Source organism: Bos grunniens, chromosome 1 (assembly GCF_055505025.1).
Source record: "Bos grunniens cultivar Pamir isolate PY7600 chromosome 1, Bosgru_T2T1.0, whole genome shotgun sequence".
NCBI lineage: Eukaryota > Metazoa > Chordata > Mammalia > Artiodactyla > Bovidae > Bos > Bos grunniens.
The window spans coordinates 155,659,074-155,672,733 of NC_141165.1; the positions used below are offsets into that span (position 1 = coordinate 155,659,074).

General features: G+C 41.1%; 1 protein-coding gene across 10 annotated transcripts in view; it reads left to right on the top strand.

Annotated features, from left to right (window-relative positions):
- The window catches only part of ITSN1 (intersectin 1), a 243,741-nt gene that overhangs the window by 104,329 nt on the left and 125,752 nt on the right, over positions 1 to 13,660 (top strand). For all 10 annotated transcript variants that reach the window (XR_015168658.1, XR_015168659.1, XM_086413813.1 and 7 more), the window contains 5 exons: positions 192 to 292; positions 3,437 to 3,500; positions 6,355 to 6,492; positions 8,048 to 8,163; positions 12,359 to 12,621. Coding sequence is in view for 8 of the 10 variants with exons in the window: in XM_086413813.1 (XP_086269939.1) it covers positions 192 to 292; positions 3,437 to 3,500; positions 6,355 to 6,492; positions 8,048 to 8,163; positions 12,359 to 12,621 (682 nt within the window). In the remaining 2 variants the exon portion in view is untranslated. The remainder of the gene's footprint in view (positions 1 to 191; positions 293 to 3,436; positions 3,501 to 6,354; positions 6,493 to 8,047; positions 8,164 to 12,358; positions 12,622 to 13,660) is intronic.

Consider the following 13,660-nt stretch of genomic DNA (forward strand, 5'->3'; position numbering starts at 1 on the left):
AGCTTATCTGTATGCAGAGAAAGGGTTGTAACCTTAAGAAATGAAAAAAATCATGATGGAAAATTCTGAAATAGTGATTAGAAACGGAATAAAATGTTAAAGCTAGTTTTCTAGAAAGTTCTTACTTTTTAAAGAACTGGAATGTGCAGGTCCTTGCTGTTCACCCTCTTTTCCTGTCTTTCCTCCCACAGTGTCCCTCCTACAGCTGAGTGGGCTGTTCCTCAGTCATCCAGGCTGAAATACAGACAGCTCTTCAATAGTCATGACAAAACCATGAGTGGACACCTAACAGGTATTTACACATAAGAATTAATTTAGTGAAACATGGTCTCCATTCTAAATGTAAATTGTTTCTAGATATTGGGCCAAAGATTTTCCAGACTTTGCTCTATTTACCTGTACTTCTTTCTAAACAGTGTTTTCATTGTTCCTTTTATCTCATCGACTGATTGATAAGTTCTCATCAACTGATAAGGCCACAGTTACTTCATTCTCTACTGCCTCAGGCTTTTGCTTCTTGGTAATAGAACCTAGACCAAGGATCCCCCAGCATCCCAAATGCCACGAGTGTGCAAATCAAAGCACTAGAAAGGAACACTGCTATGAAGGAAACCTGGTTCACCTTCTGAAGTCCAGCTTTGGAGGTCAACTTGAAACTGCCTACTCAAAGAATCAGTGATGACTGCAGGGGCGGGGTGAAAGGGGAATGATTGGGGAGTTTGGAACCTGGCCTTGCCACTTACCAGCTGGAGTTCAATTTACCTACTTGGATCTTATCTCTTCATGTATAAAAGGTCAGAGTTAAGTTACATGCTCTCTGTGAATTAAAAAAAAGGTTCTGTTGTCTACATCAGAAAGACTCAAATGATTTTATGATGCTGTCCAGAAATCTTTCTAATAAGGGGTGGTGTTGTTTAGTTGCTCAGTCATGTCCAGCTCTTTGTGACCCATGGACTGTAGCACTCCAGGCTTCCCTGTCCATCACCAACTCCTGGAGCTTACTCAAACTCATGTCCACTGAGTCGGTGAAGATTCCCTGAGTTGATTTATCTGATACACCTCATTAGATGGGTATCCCCCTGTTCCTTCCCAACTTGATGTATATACTATTGCATGGTCTTAAAAGATACACTCATAAAAAAAAAGAGTTCTTCTTTAATCAAAGTGATATAAGTAGCTCTACAATTCTAGGCTTCCCTTGTGTCTCAGATGTTAAAGAGTCTGCCTGCAATGCAGGAGATCTGGGTTTGATCCTTGGGTTGGGAAGATCCCCTGGAGGAGGGCATGGCAGTACACTCCAGTTTTCTTGCCTGGGGAGTCCCACGAACAGAGAAGCCTGGTGGCTACAGTCCGTGGGTTTGCATAGAGTTGGACAGGACTGAGTGACTAACATACGCACAACAGAATTCTGGAGCTGCTATTCTTGCTAGTCCTTTTCTCAAAGAGGTATTTTATTATCTCCTTGCATTCTGAAACAGTGACTGTGTTATTTGGTTATTCATATGCTAATCTCAGAAGCTAAAAAGTCTTAGTCATTGTTTGAACTAAACTTTTGACTTCATTGAATTATCTCTGTCCTTTACATTCCTGCTTCCTTGCCCAATCATGGGTACCCATTATAGGCTTTGTGAACTTGAGATTTCATTTATATCCTTAATATTTTCTTCTAAGCCAGTACTCTTTTCATGAATGCAGGCTTCCGCAGGAGGTTGCTCTGTTATGCTAAGATACTGTCTTCACTGTTGCTGATCTAGTTTAATGTTTCTTAACCTGACCTTAAGACTTAACAGAGTCCCATATTAGAATTGCAAAAGACAATAGGGATCACAGACTTTCTCTTTAAAGGGCAAAATACTAAATAGTTTAGGCTTTCAGTCATACACTGTTGTAACTATTCAGCTTTGCCATCGCAGTATGAAAGCAGCCACAATATGTTAAGTGAATGGGCAAGCTATGTTTCAGTGAAACTTTATTTACAAAAACAGCTGGAGGACTGGAGAATGCCTATGGACTGTGGTTTACCAATTCCCGTTCTAGATCATTTCCCTCATTTCAGAGACGAAAGAACTTCCTCTTAGAGAGGGAAAGTGATTTTATTAATGTCACATGTCATTAGAGAGTGGAAGAGTCAAGAGTGGAATCCATATCTCCTGATATCCAGGTCCAGGGCTAGTTTTTAAAGTTTATTGTTACATTTTTTATCAAGTAAGTGAAATATGAACTTTCTTTTATATAGTTCTGTAGTGGGCACAGTGTTGTTACAAGTATAAATGAAAGCTTTCACTAAACTTATGCTGATTCTACTTTTATATTGCCAGTATTCTAAATGCAGTGAAAGAAAGAGTTAGTCCCTTAGTCATATCTGACTCTTTGCAACCCCATGGACTGTAGCCTGCCAGGCTCCTCTGTTCATGGAATTCTGCAAGCAAGAATACTGGAGTGGGTAGCGTTCCCTTCTCCAGGGGATTTTTCCCGACTCAGGAATCGAATCCCAGTCTCCTGCATTGCAGGCACCATTTCAGCCACCAGGGAAGCCCTCTAAATACAGTGTTAGAGACTAAATAAAATGATCGGTGAACTTTCCTCATTCCAGTATACCGAAGACCAAGCAAAATATTATACATGATAATCTCCCCAGCATAATTGCTACCACTTTGCATTCCTTGATCTATTACCTGTCATCCTGGGCCCACCCCTTGGAAATCATTGAAGGACATGAGACATTTGTCGCTCTCTTCTTAACACTAGTTTATTTAAACATTCAAAATCTTCCATTGTAGGCTTCCTGGTATCTAAAGCTAGTTTCATGCCAGAAATGAAGATATATACACAAGTATTTTAAGAAATGAGAGCTAATTTTGAGAGCAAAGTTGAAATTCCAGGAATTCTTCTTTATCACAAACCTAGGAAATGGCTGTGATATTGGCCATTTATGCAACCATGAGCAAATTTTTTTTTAAGTCTGCATAATGAAATGGGTAGAAGAGTTTTCTCTAAGGTCACTTCCTCTTTTGAGATTCTCTGACTCTTGTCTAAATTTGATAGTCATCATGATGGAGGTGGCAGAGGGTGGCAGATGATATTGCATTTAGAGAGTTCAGCTTTGTGAATAAAAACCTGATACAAATAGAGATGGTCACCTGGACCAAAGGGCAGGTTATATATTGAAACTCTTATTTTTTACATACTCATTCCTCATTAAACATCTATTTAACAAAAATTTATTGGCTGTGTGCCAGGCGCTATGCTTTGTGTTTTTTCCCTTTTTCACTGGGGCTTAATTTCCTTATTGAAAAGCCCATTGGGTAATAGCAAATATTGTTCAAAGCACTGTGATTGCATGAGATTGCATAGTACCTGTGTGCAGAACACTGATCTTCCTAGACAGTGAAGATTTGCTGATTCATCTTTATTTTTTTTCCTGGCTTTCATTTAGGTCCCCAAGCAAGAACTATTCTTATGCAATCAAGTTTACCACAGGCTCAGCTGGCTTCAATATGGTAAGGAATGAAAAGTCCCTTGGTTTATATAAAGTGGAAATTTTATTTCTTAAATAGATAGGGCCTAATGAGTCTTTAGATTGACACTGTTATTTATAAGGGGTGATATATGGAGTATGCTTAATTTTTCAGTGAGTTTTAACTCACAATGATTCAGTAGTTAAAATGATTTAAACTTGTCCCTTTTACTACCCTCTTTTGATTTTTAAAAATACAGAAGCAGAGAGATTAATATAATGAATTCTCAAGAACTCATCAGTTCAGTTCAGTTCAGTTCAGTCGCTCAGTCGTGTCCGACTCTTTGCGACCCCATGAATCGCAGCACGCCAGGCCTCCCTGTCCATCACCAACTCCTGGAGTTCACTCAGACTCACGTCCATCGAGTCAGTGATGCCATCCAGCCATCTCATCCTCTGTTGTCCCCTTCTCCTCCTGCCCCCAATCCCTCCATAACACATCCTAAATAAATGTCCCCTCATGGCTAGTCCTGCCTCTCCCCTTCTTTCAATTATTTTAAGCCAAATCTCAGTCATTATATCATTTCCATCTGCAAATATTTCAGCCTGTATCTTGAGAAGACATAGGAATTTTTTTTCTACATGACCATAATACTAAAAGTCCACTTAAAACTGTTAATAGGAATTCTTATCATTAAGTTAATCAGATAGTGTTTAAATTCCTTAGATTGTCTCATAATTTTTTATAGTTGATTTGTTCAAATCAGGACTAAAATAAATCTATATTTTGTAACAGATGGTTGATACACCTTTTAAGTCTCCTTTAACCTATAAATTTCCCCTGGTCTTATTCTCCCCTTTCCCTTACCCACCCCCACCAAAAAAACCCCCAGATCATTTGTCCTATGCTTTCTTCCACCCACCTTTAGCTGATTGCACCCTTGTGGTGTTAATTCATTCTTGTATTTCCTGTAGATTGGAAATTAGATCTAAGGTAGAGTTTCTCCACCTCAGTGCTGTTGACATTTTTGGCATGATAACTCTTTGCTGGTTAAGTAGTGTCTCTGGCCTCTGCCGACTCCAGTAGTATGATCCCCCTCGTCCCCAACATGTGACAATCAGAAATGTCTCCAGACACTGACAGATGTTCTTTGCTGTACCAAATCAATCAGTGTTTGAGAACTACTGATTCAGATCTGAGGAGAACCACTTGTCAGATTCAAATTTGATTTTTTTTTTTTTGCAAAGTGCATCAGAGATGATACTGAGTACTTTTATCAGGAGGCACACAAATGTCTATTTTGTAATTAATTTTTGTTTTTTTTCCGGCTGTGCCGCGTGGCTTACGAGAGCTTAGTTCTCTAACCAGGGATCAAACCTGTACCCTCTGCAATGGAAAAGCAGAGTCCTATCCACTGGACCACCAGGGGGTTCTCTGTAATGATTTTTAGTAGCTATTGATGAGCATTGCCTAAATCCTGTAGGATTCTTTACACTTAAATATTAACTAGAATGGTTTCTTCAGGAGTGTTTCTCTCTCAGTTATGCATTATTCATTGATTCTGCCAGGAAGATAAACCCGGTCTGCACTGCTTACCTGCTAGGATCCTAATTTTGCTGCAGGCACGTTGATTTGGTTGTTTCATAAGTGGTCAAGCTCTAGGTCAAGCCCAGCCTGGCCCTTTCTGTTTTGTATTAAAGAGCCTACCTTTTGCATTAGAGTAATAATAGACCAGTTAGCAAACATCTTATCTTTGTGACACATCCAGACCTCTTGAAGTCTGGATGTGTACCAGTATCCTAGGACCCTCTGAAATAAAAGCTAAAGACCTCACATTTATGGAGGCTGGTTGTTTTCATGACACTAGCATATAATGAAATGTGTGTACCAGCATCTGGAGGCAAGGAAGGGGTGACTGTAAAGAGACAGGGAAATTTGGGCAGTGATGAAACTGTTCTGTTTCATTGTAGTAGCCATACAACTGATTGTGTTTGTCAAAACTCACAGAACCATACTGTATAAAAGGGGTGGATATTACGGAAATTGTACCTTAAAAAAAAAAAAAAGTTTATGCCACCTGAGGAAATTTCAGACTTTGGAGGAGTTTCTTGATTTATGGCATCAGCAAAGCCCAGTTAGTTGCTCAGTGTAGCGTCTGTTCTGTTGACATCTTAGCAAACAGCTTTGTTGTCTTGCATTCTCTTTTTGGTGTCCAGTTGTTTTTTTAAAAAGTCATATTCTTGGACTTGCTGGGGAAGGTCTGTTTAATTAGCTAATCCTAAATTAAGATTATAAAGAACAGTGGTGATTAAATCGTGAGGTTAAGGAACAGAAAACACCTTGCCTCTGGTTGGAGGCCGTGAAGACCCACCCTTGGAGTCCTGGATCAGGGGTTGGTCCAGTTAGCTAAATGTTGTCTGCAGCTGATTTTGTAGGTGAAGTTTTGTTGTAAAGACAGCTATGCCCATTCATTTCTTTGTATACTGTCTGTGGCTAGTTTCCTGCTGGAGCAGCAGAATTCAGTGTGATAGTGATTGTGTGTTCTGCAAAGCTTAAACATTTAGTATCTGACCTGATAGTCTGTGGAGCGTGGTGTTTAAACACACATGGAATGTGAGTATGACATAGCTTAAATGGGTGCAAGGACTGAGAAGCATGTAATTATAATCACAGTTAACATCTGTTGAATGCTGAGCACCATCCCAGCTAGATGGGTTGTCTCATTTTGTCTTTGTAACAGTGGTATGAAGTCGGTACGATTTTTATAAATGGAGGTACAGAAGGACTCAACTGGCATAGAGTCAGAATGAGAAAACAGATCATTGAAATCACTCGTGAATAGTAACGAGCATGCATTTTCATGAAACTAGATTACAATGAACTTTCTGTTGAATAGGAATCTTTCTGACATTGATCAAGATGGAAAACTCACAGCAGAAGAATTTATCCTGGCTATGCACCTCATTGATGTAGCTATGTCTGGTCAACCACTGCCACCGGTCCTGCCCCCAGAATACATTCCACCTTCCTTTAGGTAAGGAATATTTGGTTCTCATAAGAAATTGTGTGCTAAGTATGTTCATTTCAAACTTGGCTTTGTTGGCTGTATATCTTATGTGCATTTTTTCTTCTTGGCAAGTGAATGAAATCTCCACGTATTGAACTGAATCTTCTTAGGCAGCTTTTGTGTTAATCTTTGCCTGTTCCGTACTTTAAAGTACTTAAATAGACTGTTAGTAAAACAATCAAGTATAACATCACAAAGTTGGTGCTTTTGAGACTATCCATGTAATCAAAACTCATCAAATGTTAAAGTGAAACATCAGCCTGCACATAGAAAATAAATAACGGAGATTCTGCCTGTGAATTCTACACATTCCAGAGGTAACAAAATGCTGGCAATGTAGAAATTATAATCAGCAAAATAATGAAAGAAAATTATCCTGGTCTGAATTACAATCTCAGTGGAGAGGTCAAGAGGGTAGTTCAGAGTCCAATTGGGAGGACTGGTATCCCCCACCCACACACAGCCGTGTACGCATAGCCCTCTCAGACAACTGCCTCTCAAAGCTTTAACTCAAAAGACAAATTTGAGCTCTTACAAGTGCACAGAAGAACAAAAGAAGCCCAGATAAGAATTTCTGTCCCGATTCCTCCAATGTCGGGAAAGATTAGGGGCAAAGTCTCCATAAAAGTATGAGACATGGAACCATTGCGGTCAGCACATATGAAGTACGGGGAAGCTGAGAACACGGTGTAGGAAGAAACCAGTAGCTGGACAGTTTGTTCATAAAATCTCACAGCTGCAAGAATCATAAGAGACACTTAACACTGGTGGGTATGTTTGTATGTGTATGTGTGTGTGTGTGTTAGTTGCTCAGTTGTGTCCGTCTCCAGGCTTCTCTGTCCATGGAGGTTCTGCAGGCAAGAAGAATGAAGTAGATTGCCATGCCCTCCTCCAGGGGATCTTCCCAACCCAGGGATCAAACCCGGGTCTCCTGCATCGCAGGCAGACTCTTTGCCATCTGAGCTGCAAGGTGGAAGCTGACATAAAGAAAGCATAGAAAGAAGATAGGTAGACTGGTTTAAAAGAGACAGATAATGGGGAAAGTGAAACTAGCTGGTAAACTATGTGATTTAAGGACTATTAAGTGTAGTCATTCCATGTGTTTATTAAGAGAGCAAATGTAGAGATTCTGGAAAGGGAAAGGAGATGCTCACAATTAGCGGAGTTGCTAGTCTTCCCTTGGAAGAATTTAATATTCCACAGGAAGGAAACTATGTCTCAGACACTGCTCCAACCACTTGATGATTGTTAACTGATTTAATCCTTTGAAATTGTCCTAATTTTGTGATGGTTCTAAATACTTAAATGAACTTGGGATTCATAGTCTGATGACATTCAGATATTCATTTTTTAAAAACTCTTTATATAAATGGAGAAGAGCACATCTTTATCTTTTCCTCACCAAAAATGTCATCTGCTCCATTTTCTATGGCATAATCTTTAAAAGGTGGTTTTTCATGGTTTGCTCAATTCTATCTTGGCAGCTAGACGTGAAACCATTTTCTTTTTTCCACAATTGCAGAAGAGTTCGATCTGGTAGTGGTATATCTGTCATAACCTCAACTTCGGTGGATCAGAGGTTGCCAGAGGAACCAGTTTTGGAAGATGAACAGCAACAACTAGAAAAGAAACTACCTGGTAAGACAGTCTTCATACTGGAATTTTACAGCCTGTTAGAGATTTTCTGTCTCTAGGGCAAAGATGGAGGTAAAATGTATTTAGCTAATGACATTATTGCTATGTTTCTTTACCTGACCTTAGTCAGAAAGGAGACACTTTGCATATGCTTTTTGGATTTTAATATATGTATAGAATGTACTGATGCACCTTTGTTCTAGCTCTGAAATTGAAATCTATTTAACACTTACCAGAAATTTTATAAATGTTATCTATTAAGCACTGAAAATTGATAAGTCTTTAAGGTAATGGCTTAATACCACCAGTATAGAAATAGAATATAAAGTTGCCGTCTATTGTTTTCTCATGTTGTTATAGAATCGAAAGCTCCTTGATAGCAAGAAGCTATTTTAAATTTAATAGGAACCTAATTTAAATTACCCTCATTTACAATGAGAAATTCATCATACTATTAAAATATTCTCTGGTGGTTATGAATTATTAATATGAGATGGTAATTGATACTAAGACACCCTGATGAAATTTATTATGGAGTCAAGAGAAAATGGTAAATACCCTGTCAGTGTCATTTTGCTGCATTTCAGGTGCTCAGGGAATAATCGACCTGCTGAGGACACTACTAGCTCTCCCGCCCTCCTCTTAACTAAATTACTTTTTGTTTACTGAAACTGCTTCCGGAAAATGTTCTTTATGGAAGTGTGTTGAGTAGAGTGAAGAATCTAAACGTTAATAATACATGGTCCATGCCCTCTAGAAGGTTAGGATACAACTGAGGATTTAAGACATCCATATAAAAACCATCAAAGCAATGCATAACTGTGATAAATTCATGAAGGCAGAATTATAGATACACAGCAGAGCTTACTTGTGGTTGGTTAGCACAGACTGGCAAACACACTGGCAGTTAAATCTCTATGGAAGAGGTCACAGTGGAGTTGAGATTTGAAGATCAACAGGGTCATTACAGGGCTGGGAAAGAGGAACATTTCAGGTTAATAATCATGGGAATAAAGTCTTCAAGCAAATAAGAACAGGAATCCTTAGAATTTGGAATTTTCTTTTTCTGTTGGTGGAAGATATTTAATTATTTTTTGGCTGCACTGGGTCTTCATTGCCATGCAAGGGCCTTCTATAGTTGAGGTGAGCTGGGTCAACTCTGAATTATGGTGTGCGGGCTTCTCATTGCAGTGGCTTCTCTCTGTTGCTGAGCAAAGGCTCTGGACAAGCTGGTTTCAGTAACTGGAGCTCTCAGGCTTAGTTGTCCCACGGTGTGTGGAGTCTTCCTGGACCAGGGATCGAACCCATGTCCCCTGCATTGGCAGGTGGATTCCTGTCTACTGTGCCACGAGGGAAGTCCAACATTTCAAGTGTTGAACAAGATGTGACATTATTAGAGGTTTTGGTTAATGCATTCTTTCTTTCAACAGCTGTTTATTATGTGCCTCTGTGTATCAGAAATGGGGCCAGATTTTGGAATTAAAAAGGTATATAGGGACTTTCAGTTTTTGTTGTTTTTTTTAATTGAGGTAAAATTTGCTTAACATAATATTGATCATTCAAAGTCAGCTAGTCTGGGTGCCTTAAACAGCAGCAATTTACTTCTTACAGTTCTAGAGGATAGAAAAGTGCATGATCAGGATGTCATCCAATTCTGTTCCTGGTGAGTGCGCTTTTCCTGACTTGCAGATGGCTGCACTCTCACCAGATCCTCACTTGGCCTTTTCTGGGTGTGTACTTTTGCCTGGAAAATCCCATGGATGGAGGAGCCTGGTGGGCTGCAGTCCATGGGGTCGCTAGAGTCGGACACGACTGAGCGACTTTACTTTCACTTTTCACTTTCATGCATTGGAGAAGGAAATGGCAACCCACTCCAGTGTTCTTGCCTGGAGAATCCCAGGGACGGGGAACCCTGGTGGGCTGCCGTCTATGGGGTCACACAGAGTCAGACACGACTGAAGCGACTTAGCAGCAGCAGCAGCAGCACATGAAAAGAGAAAGATGACTCTCTCTTTTCTTATAAGGCCACTAATTCATAACGAAGGTTCCATAGTCATGACTTTATCTTAACCCGAATTATAAAGGTCCCCTCTCCAAATACCAGCCCACTGCTTCCACGTCTGAATTGATAGGGTGGAAAACACTCAGTCCAAAACAATGGCCATAGCTAGTTACTCAACATTCTCCCTTTTCCCCAGTCCCTAGTAATCATCAGCCTGCTATCTGTGTCTTTGGATTTACCCCCTCTGAATATTTCATAGAAATAGTATTATGCAGTTGGTGTTCTTTTGTCTGGCTTCTTTCACTTAGCGTAGTATTTTTGAGATTTTATCCACAATGTTGTTCAGTTGCTCAGTTGTGTCCTACTCTTTGCAACCCCATGGACTGCAGCATGCCAGGCTTCCCTGTCTTTCACCATCTCCCAGAGTTTGCTCAAACTCATGTCCATTGAGTCGGTGATACCATCCAACCATTTCATCCTTTGCTGTCCCTTTCTCCTCCCGCTTTCAATCTTTCCCAGCATCAGCGTCTTTTCCAATGAGTCAGCTCTTTGCATCAGGTTTCCAAAGTATTGGAGCTTCAGCTTCAGCATCAGTCCTTCCAATGAATATTCAGGACTGATTTACTTTAGGATTGACTGGTTTGATATCCTTGCAGTCCAAGGGACTCTCAAGAGTCTTCTCCAACACCACAGTTCAAAAGCATCAGTTTTTCGATTTTCAGCCTTTTTTGTGGTCCAAGACCTCCTGGAGAAGGGAATGGTTACCCACTCCAGTATCCTGGCCTCCAGAATTCCATGGACTGTATAGTCCATGGGGTTGCAAAGAGCCAGACATGACTGAGTGGTTTCCACTTTCACTTTTCTCACATCCATACATGACTACTGGAAAAAGATAGCTTTGACTATTCGGACCTTTGTTGGTGAAGTGATGTCTCTGCTTTTTGATACGCTGTCTAGGTTTGCATGTATCATTTACTTCATTCCTTTCTCTGGCTGAGAGGACTTGCAGTTTTAAAGTGGGGGAGTGAAATGGGTGTTGCCTCTTCTGAAACCACAAAGGAGCAAAAAGAACAAGAAAACAAAACGTGCTTACCATCTCTGATCTCTCATCTAACTGCCTTGTTTAAGGAAAGTGTCTTCAGTGGAGGCCAGGCAGGAACGTGGGAAGAAGCCAAAAGGATGCTCACAGATACATATCTCAAGACAAAGTGTGAAGTGACAGTTCTTGAAATAGATTGGGAACAATGGGAATGGCGTGCTGCACAGGCTGGGAGCGAGAGCTTCCAGTGTCTGGGGTTGGCTCCCAGGAGAAGCATGTGAGGCAAACAAAAAGCTGAGTTGACACTGCTGAAAACACAGAAGGGACATAGAGCATGGAATTTTTTTTTTTAAAGTAAAATAAAATGGGTGCAAACAGTGTTAGCAAGGATCAGAGAAAAAAAATTGTTGACCTGAGGATCGTCTAAAATTCATTACCTTGGTGTTCTTCAAAGAAGGAAACTGAATAATAGGTTGGAAAAACTAGTTTACTGAGTGTCCTCTGCATAGTGATTAGGGCACAACCTGCTCTTCAGTGTGAAACCCAGGAGGAGACATATCATCTTACCTCTATTTCCAGAAACCATTCTGTTTGTTAAAATTGAAAACAGAATGGCACAGTTTTATGCAAAGGAAAAAGAGATAGAAAGGGAAGGACTTTCCTGGTGGTCCAGTGGTTAAGACTCTGGGCTCCCAATGCAGGGAGCTAGGGTTCAATTGCTGGTTGGGGAATTAAGATACCTCACGACTGCTGGCCAAAGAAAAAGAGGTAGAAAAGGAGAAGTTTGTGGTATAGAGGAGAGAGAGGGTCAGTTGCTGAACCAAGGTCATAGAAAAAGGAAAGGATAAAGTAACAGGGAAGGTATGGAGAATGAGTGATGGAGAAGTTCTGTTGAAAGATTATTCCAGAAACTGAGTTTTGGGCGTTCTGAATGCTATGATGCGGTTCATCTGCAGGGGAGGGTATGTAAAGGAGACGCTGAGTGAAAGGGCCTGTACCTGGTGCTTATTCGTGAGGGCAGAGGCGGGCGGGAAGCTTAGGGAGTTCGTATCTGCAGGTCCGTTACTCATTGACGATGTGCTGTGGAGTTTTTCGTTTGAAAGTGTCTGTTGAACATCATATGGCTTTTCATAATCGTCCTATCTCTTGTCTGAAAGTAACCTTTGAAGATAAGAAACGGGAGAACTTTGAACGGGGCAACCTGGAGCTGGAGAAGCGGAGACAAGCTCTCTTGGAGCAGCAGCGTAAAGAGCAGGAGCGCCTGGCCCAGCTGGAGCGGGCAGAGCAGGAGAGGAAGGAGCGGGAGCGCCAGGAGCAGGAGCGCAAAAGACAACTGGAGCTGGAAAAGCAGCTAGAGAAGCAGCGGGAGCTGGAGCGGCAGAGGGAGGAGGAGCGAAGGAAGGAAATCGAGAGGCGGGAGGTGAGCAGCTGGAAACAGTCGTGTCATTAACACGGGCGCTCTTCTAGAATCGTTTAAGTGTCAGTAGTATATCAGGCCTTCCCTGATGGCTCATCAGGTACAGAATCCACCTGCAGTGCAGGAGATGGCAGGAGACACAGGTCCGATCCCTGATCTGGGGAACTGAGATTCGCACATGCCATGTGCTTAGTCGCTCAGTCGTGTCCAATTCTCTGCGACCCCGTGCACTGTAGCCCCGCCAGGCTCCTCTGTCTATGGGATTCTCCAGGCAAGAATACTGGAGTGGGTTGCCATGCCCTCCTCCAGGGGATCTTCCTAACCCAAAGATCCGAACCTAGGTCTCCCACATTGCAGGCAGATTCTTTATACCATCTAAGTTTGAAGAAACAAAATTTTAAGAAGGCATAAAAATATGGCCGTCCCTGATGGCTCAGTGGTAAAGAATCTGCCTGCCAGTGGTAAAGAATCTGCCTGCCAGTGCAGGAGATGCGGGTTTGATCCCTGGAATGGGAAAATCCCCTGGAGAAGGAAATGGCACCCAGTCCAGTATTCTTGTCTGGAAAATCCCATGGACTGAGGAGCCTGGCAGGCTATACTCCTTGGTGTCACAAAGAGTCAGAGACAAGTGAGTGACTGAGCACAACACAACAATAATACATTAACCCAGTCTTGTTTTTTTCTTTTTACAATTCAGTAGTTTTAGTTATTCACAAAGTTGTGTGACCATCACCACTGATTCATCACCCTGAAAAGAAATTCGTTAACCATTAAGGAGTTACTACTCCCCTTTCCCATTGCGCCTTGCCCTGAACAACCACAGATTTGCTTTCTGTCTCTACACCTTTGCCTATTCTGGACATTTTGGATAAACGGAATGATAGAATATGTGGCTTTTTGTGTCTGGCTTTCACTTTCAAGGTTCATCCAGTGTGTAGATTGAATAAATACCTATTCCTTTTTATAACTGAGTAATATTCCGTTACCTGGATAGACAACATTTTATTTATCTACTCATCAATTTGATGGACATTTGTTTTTT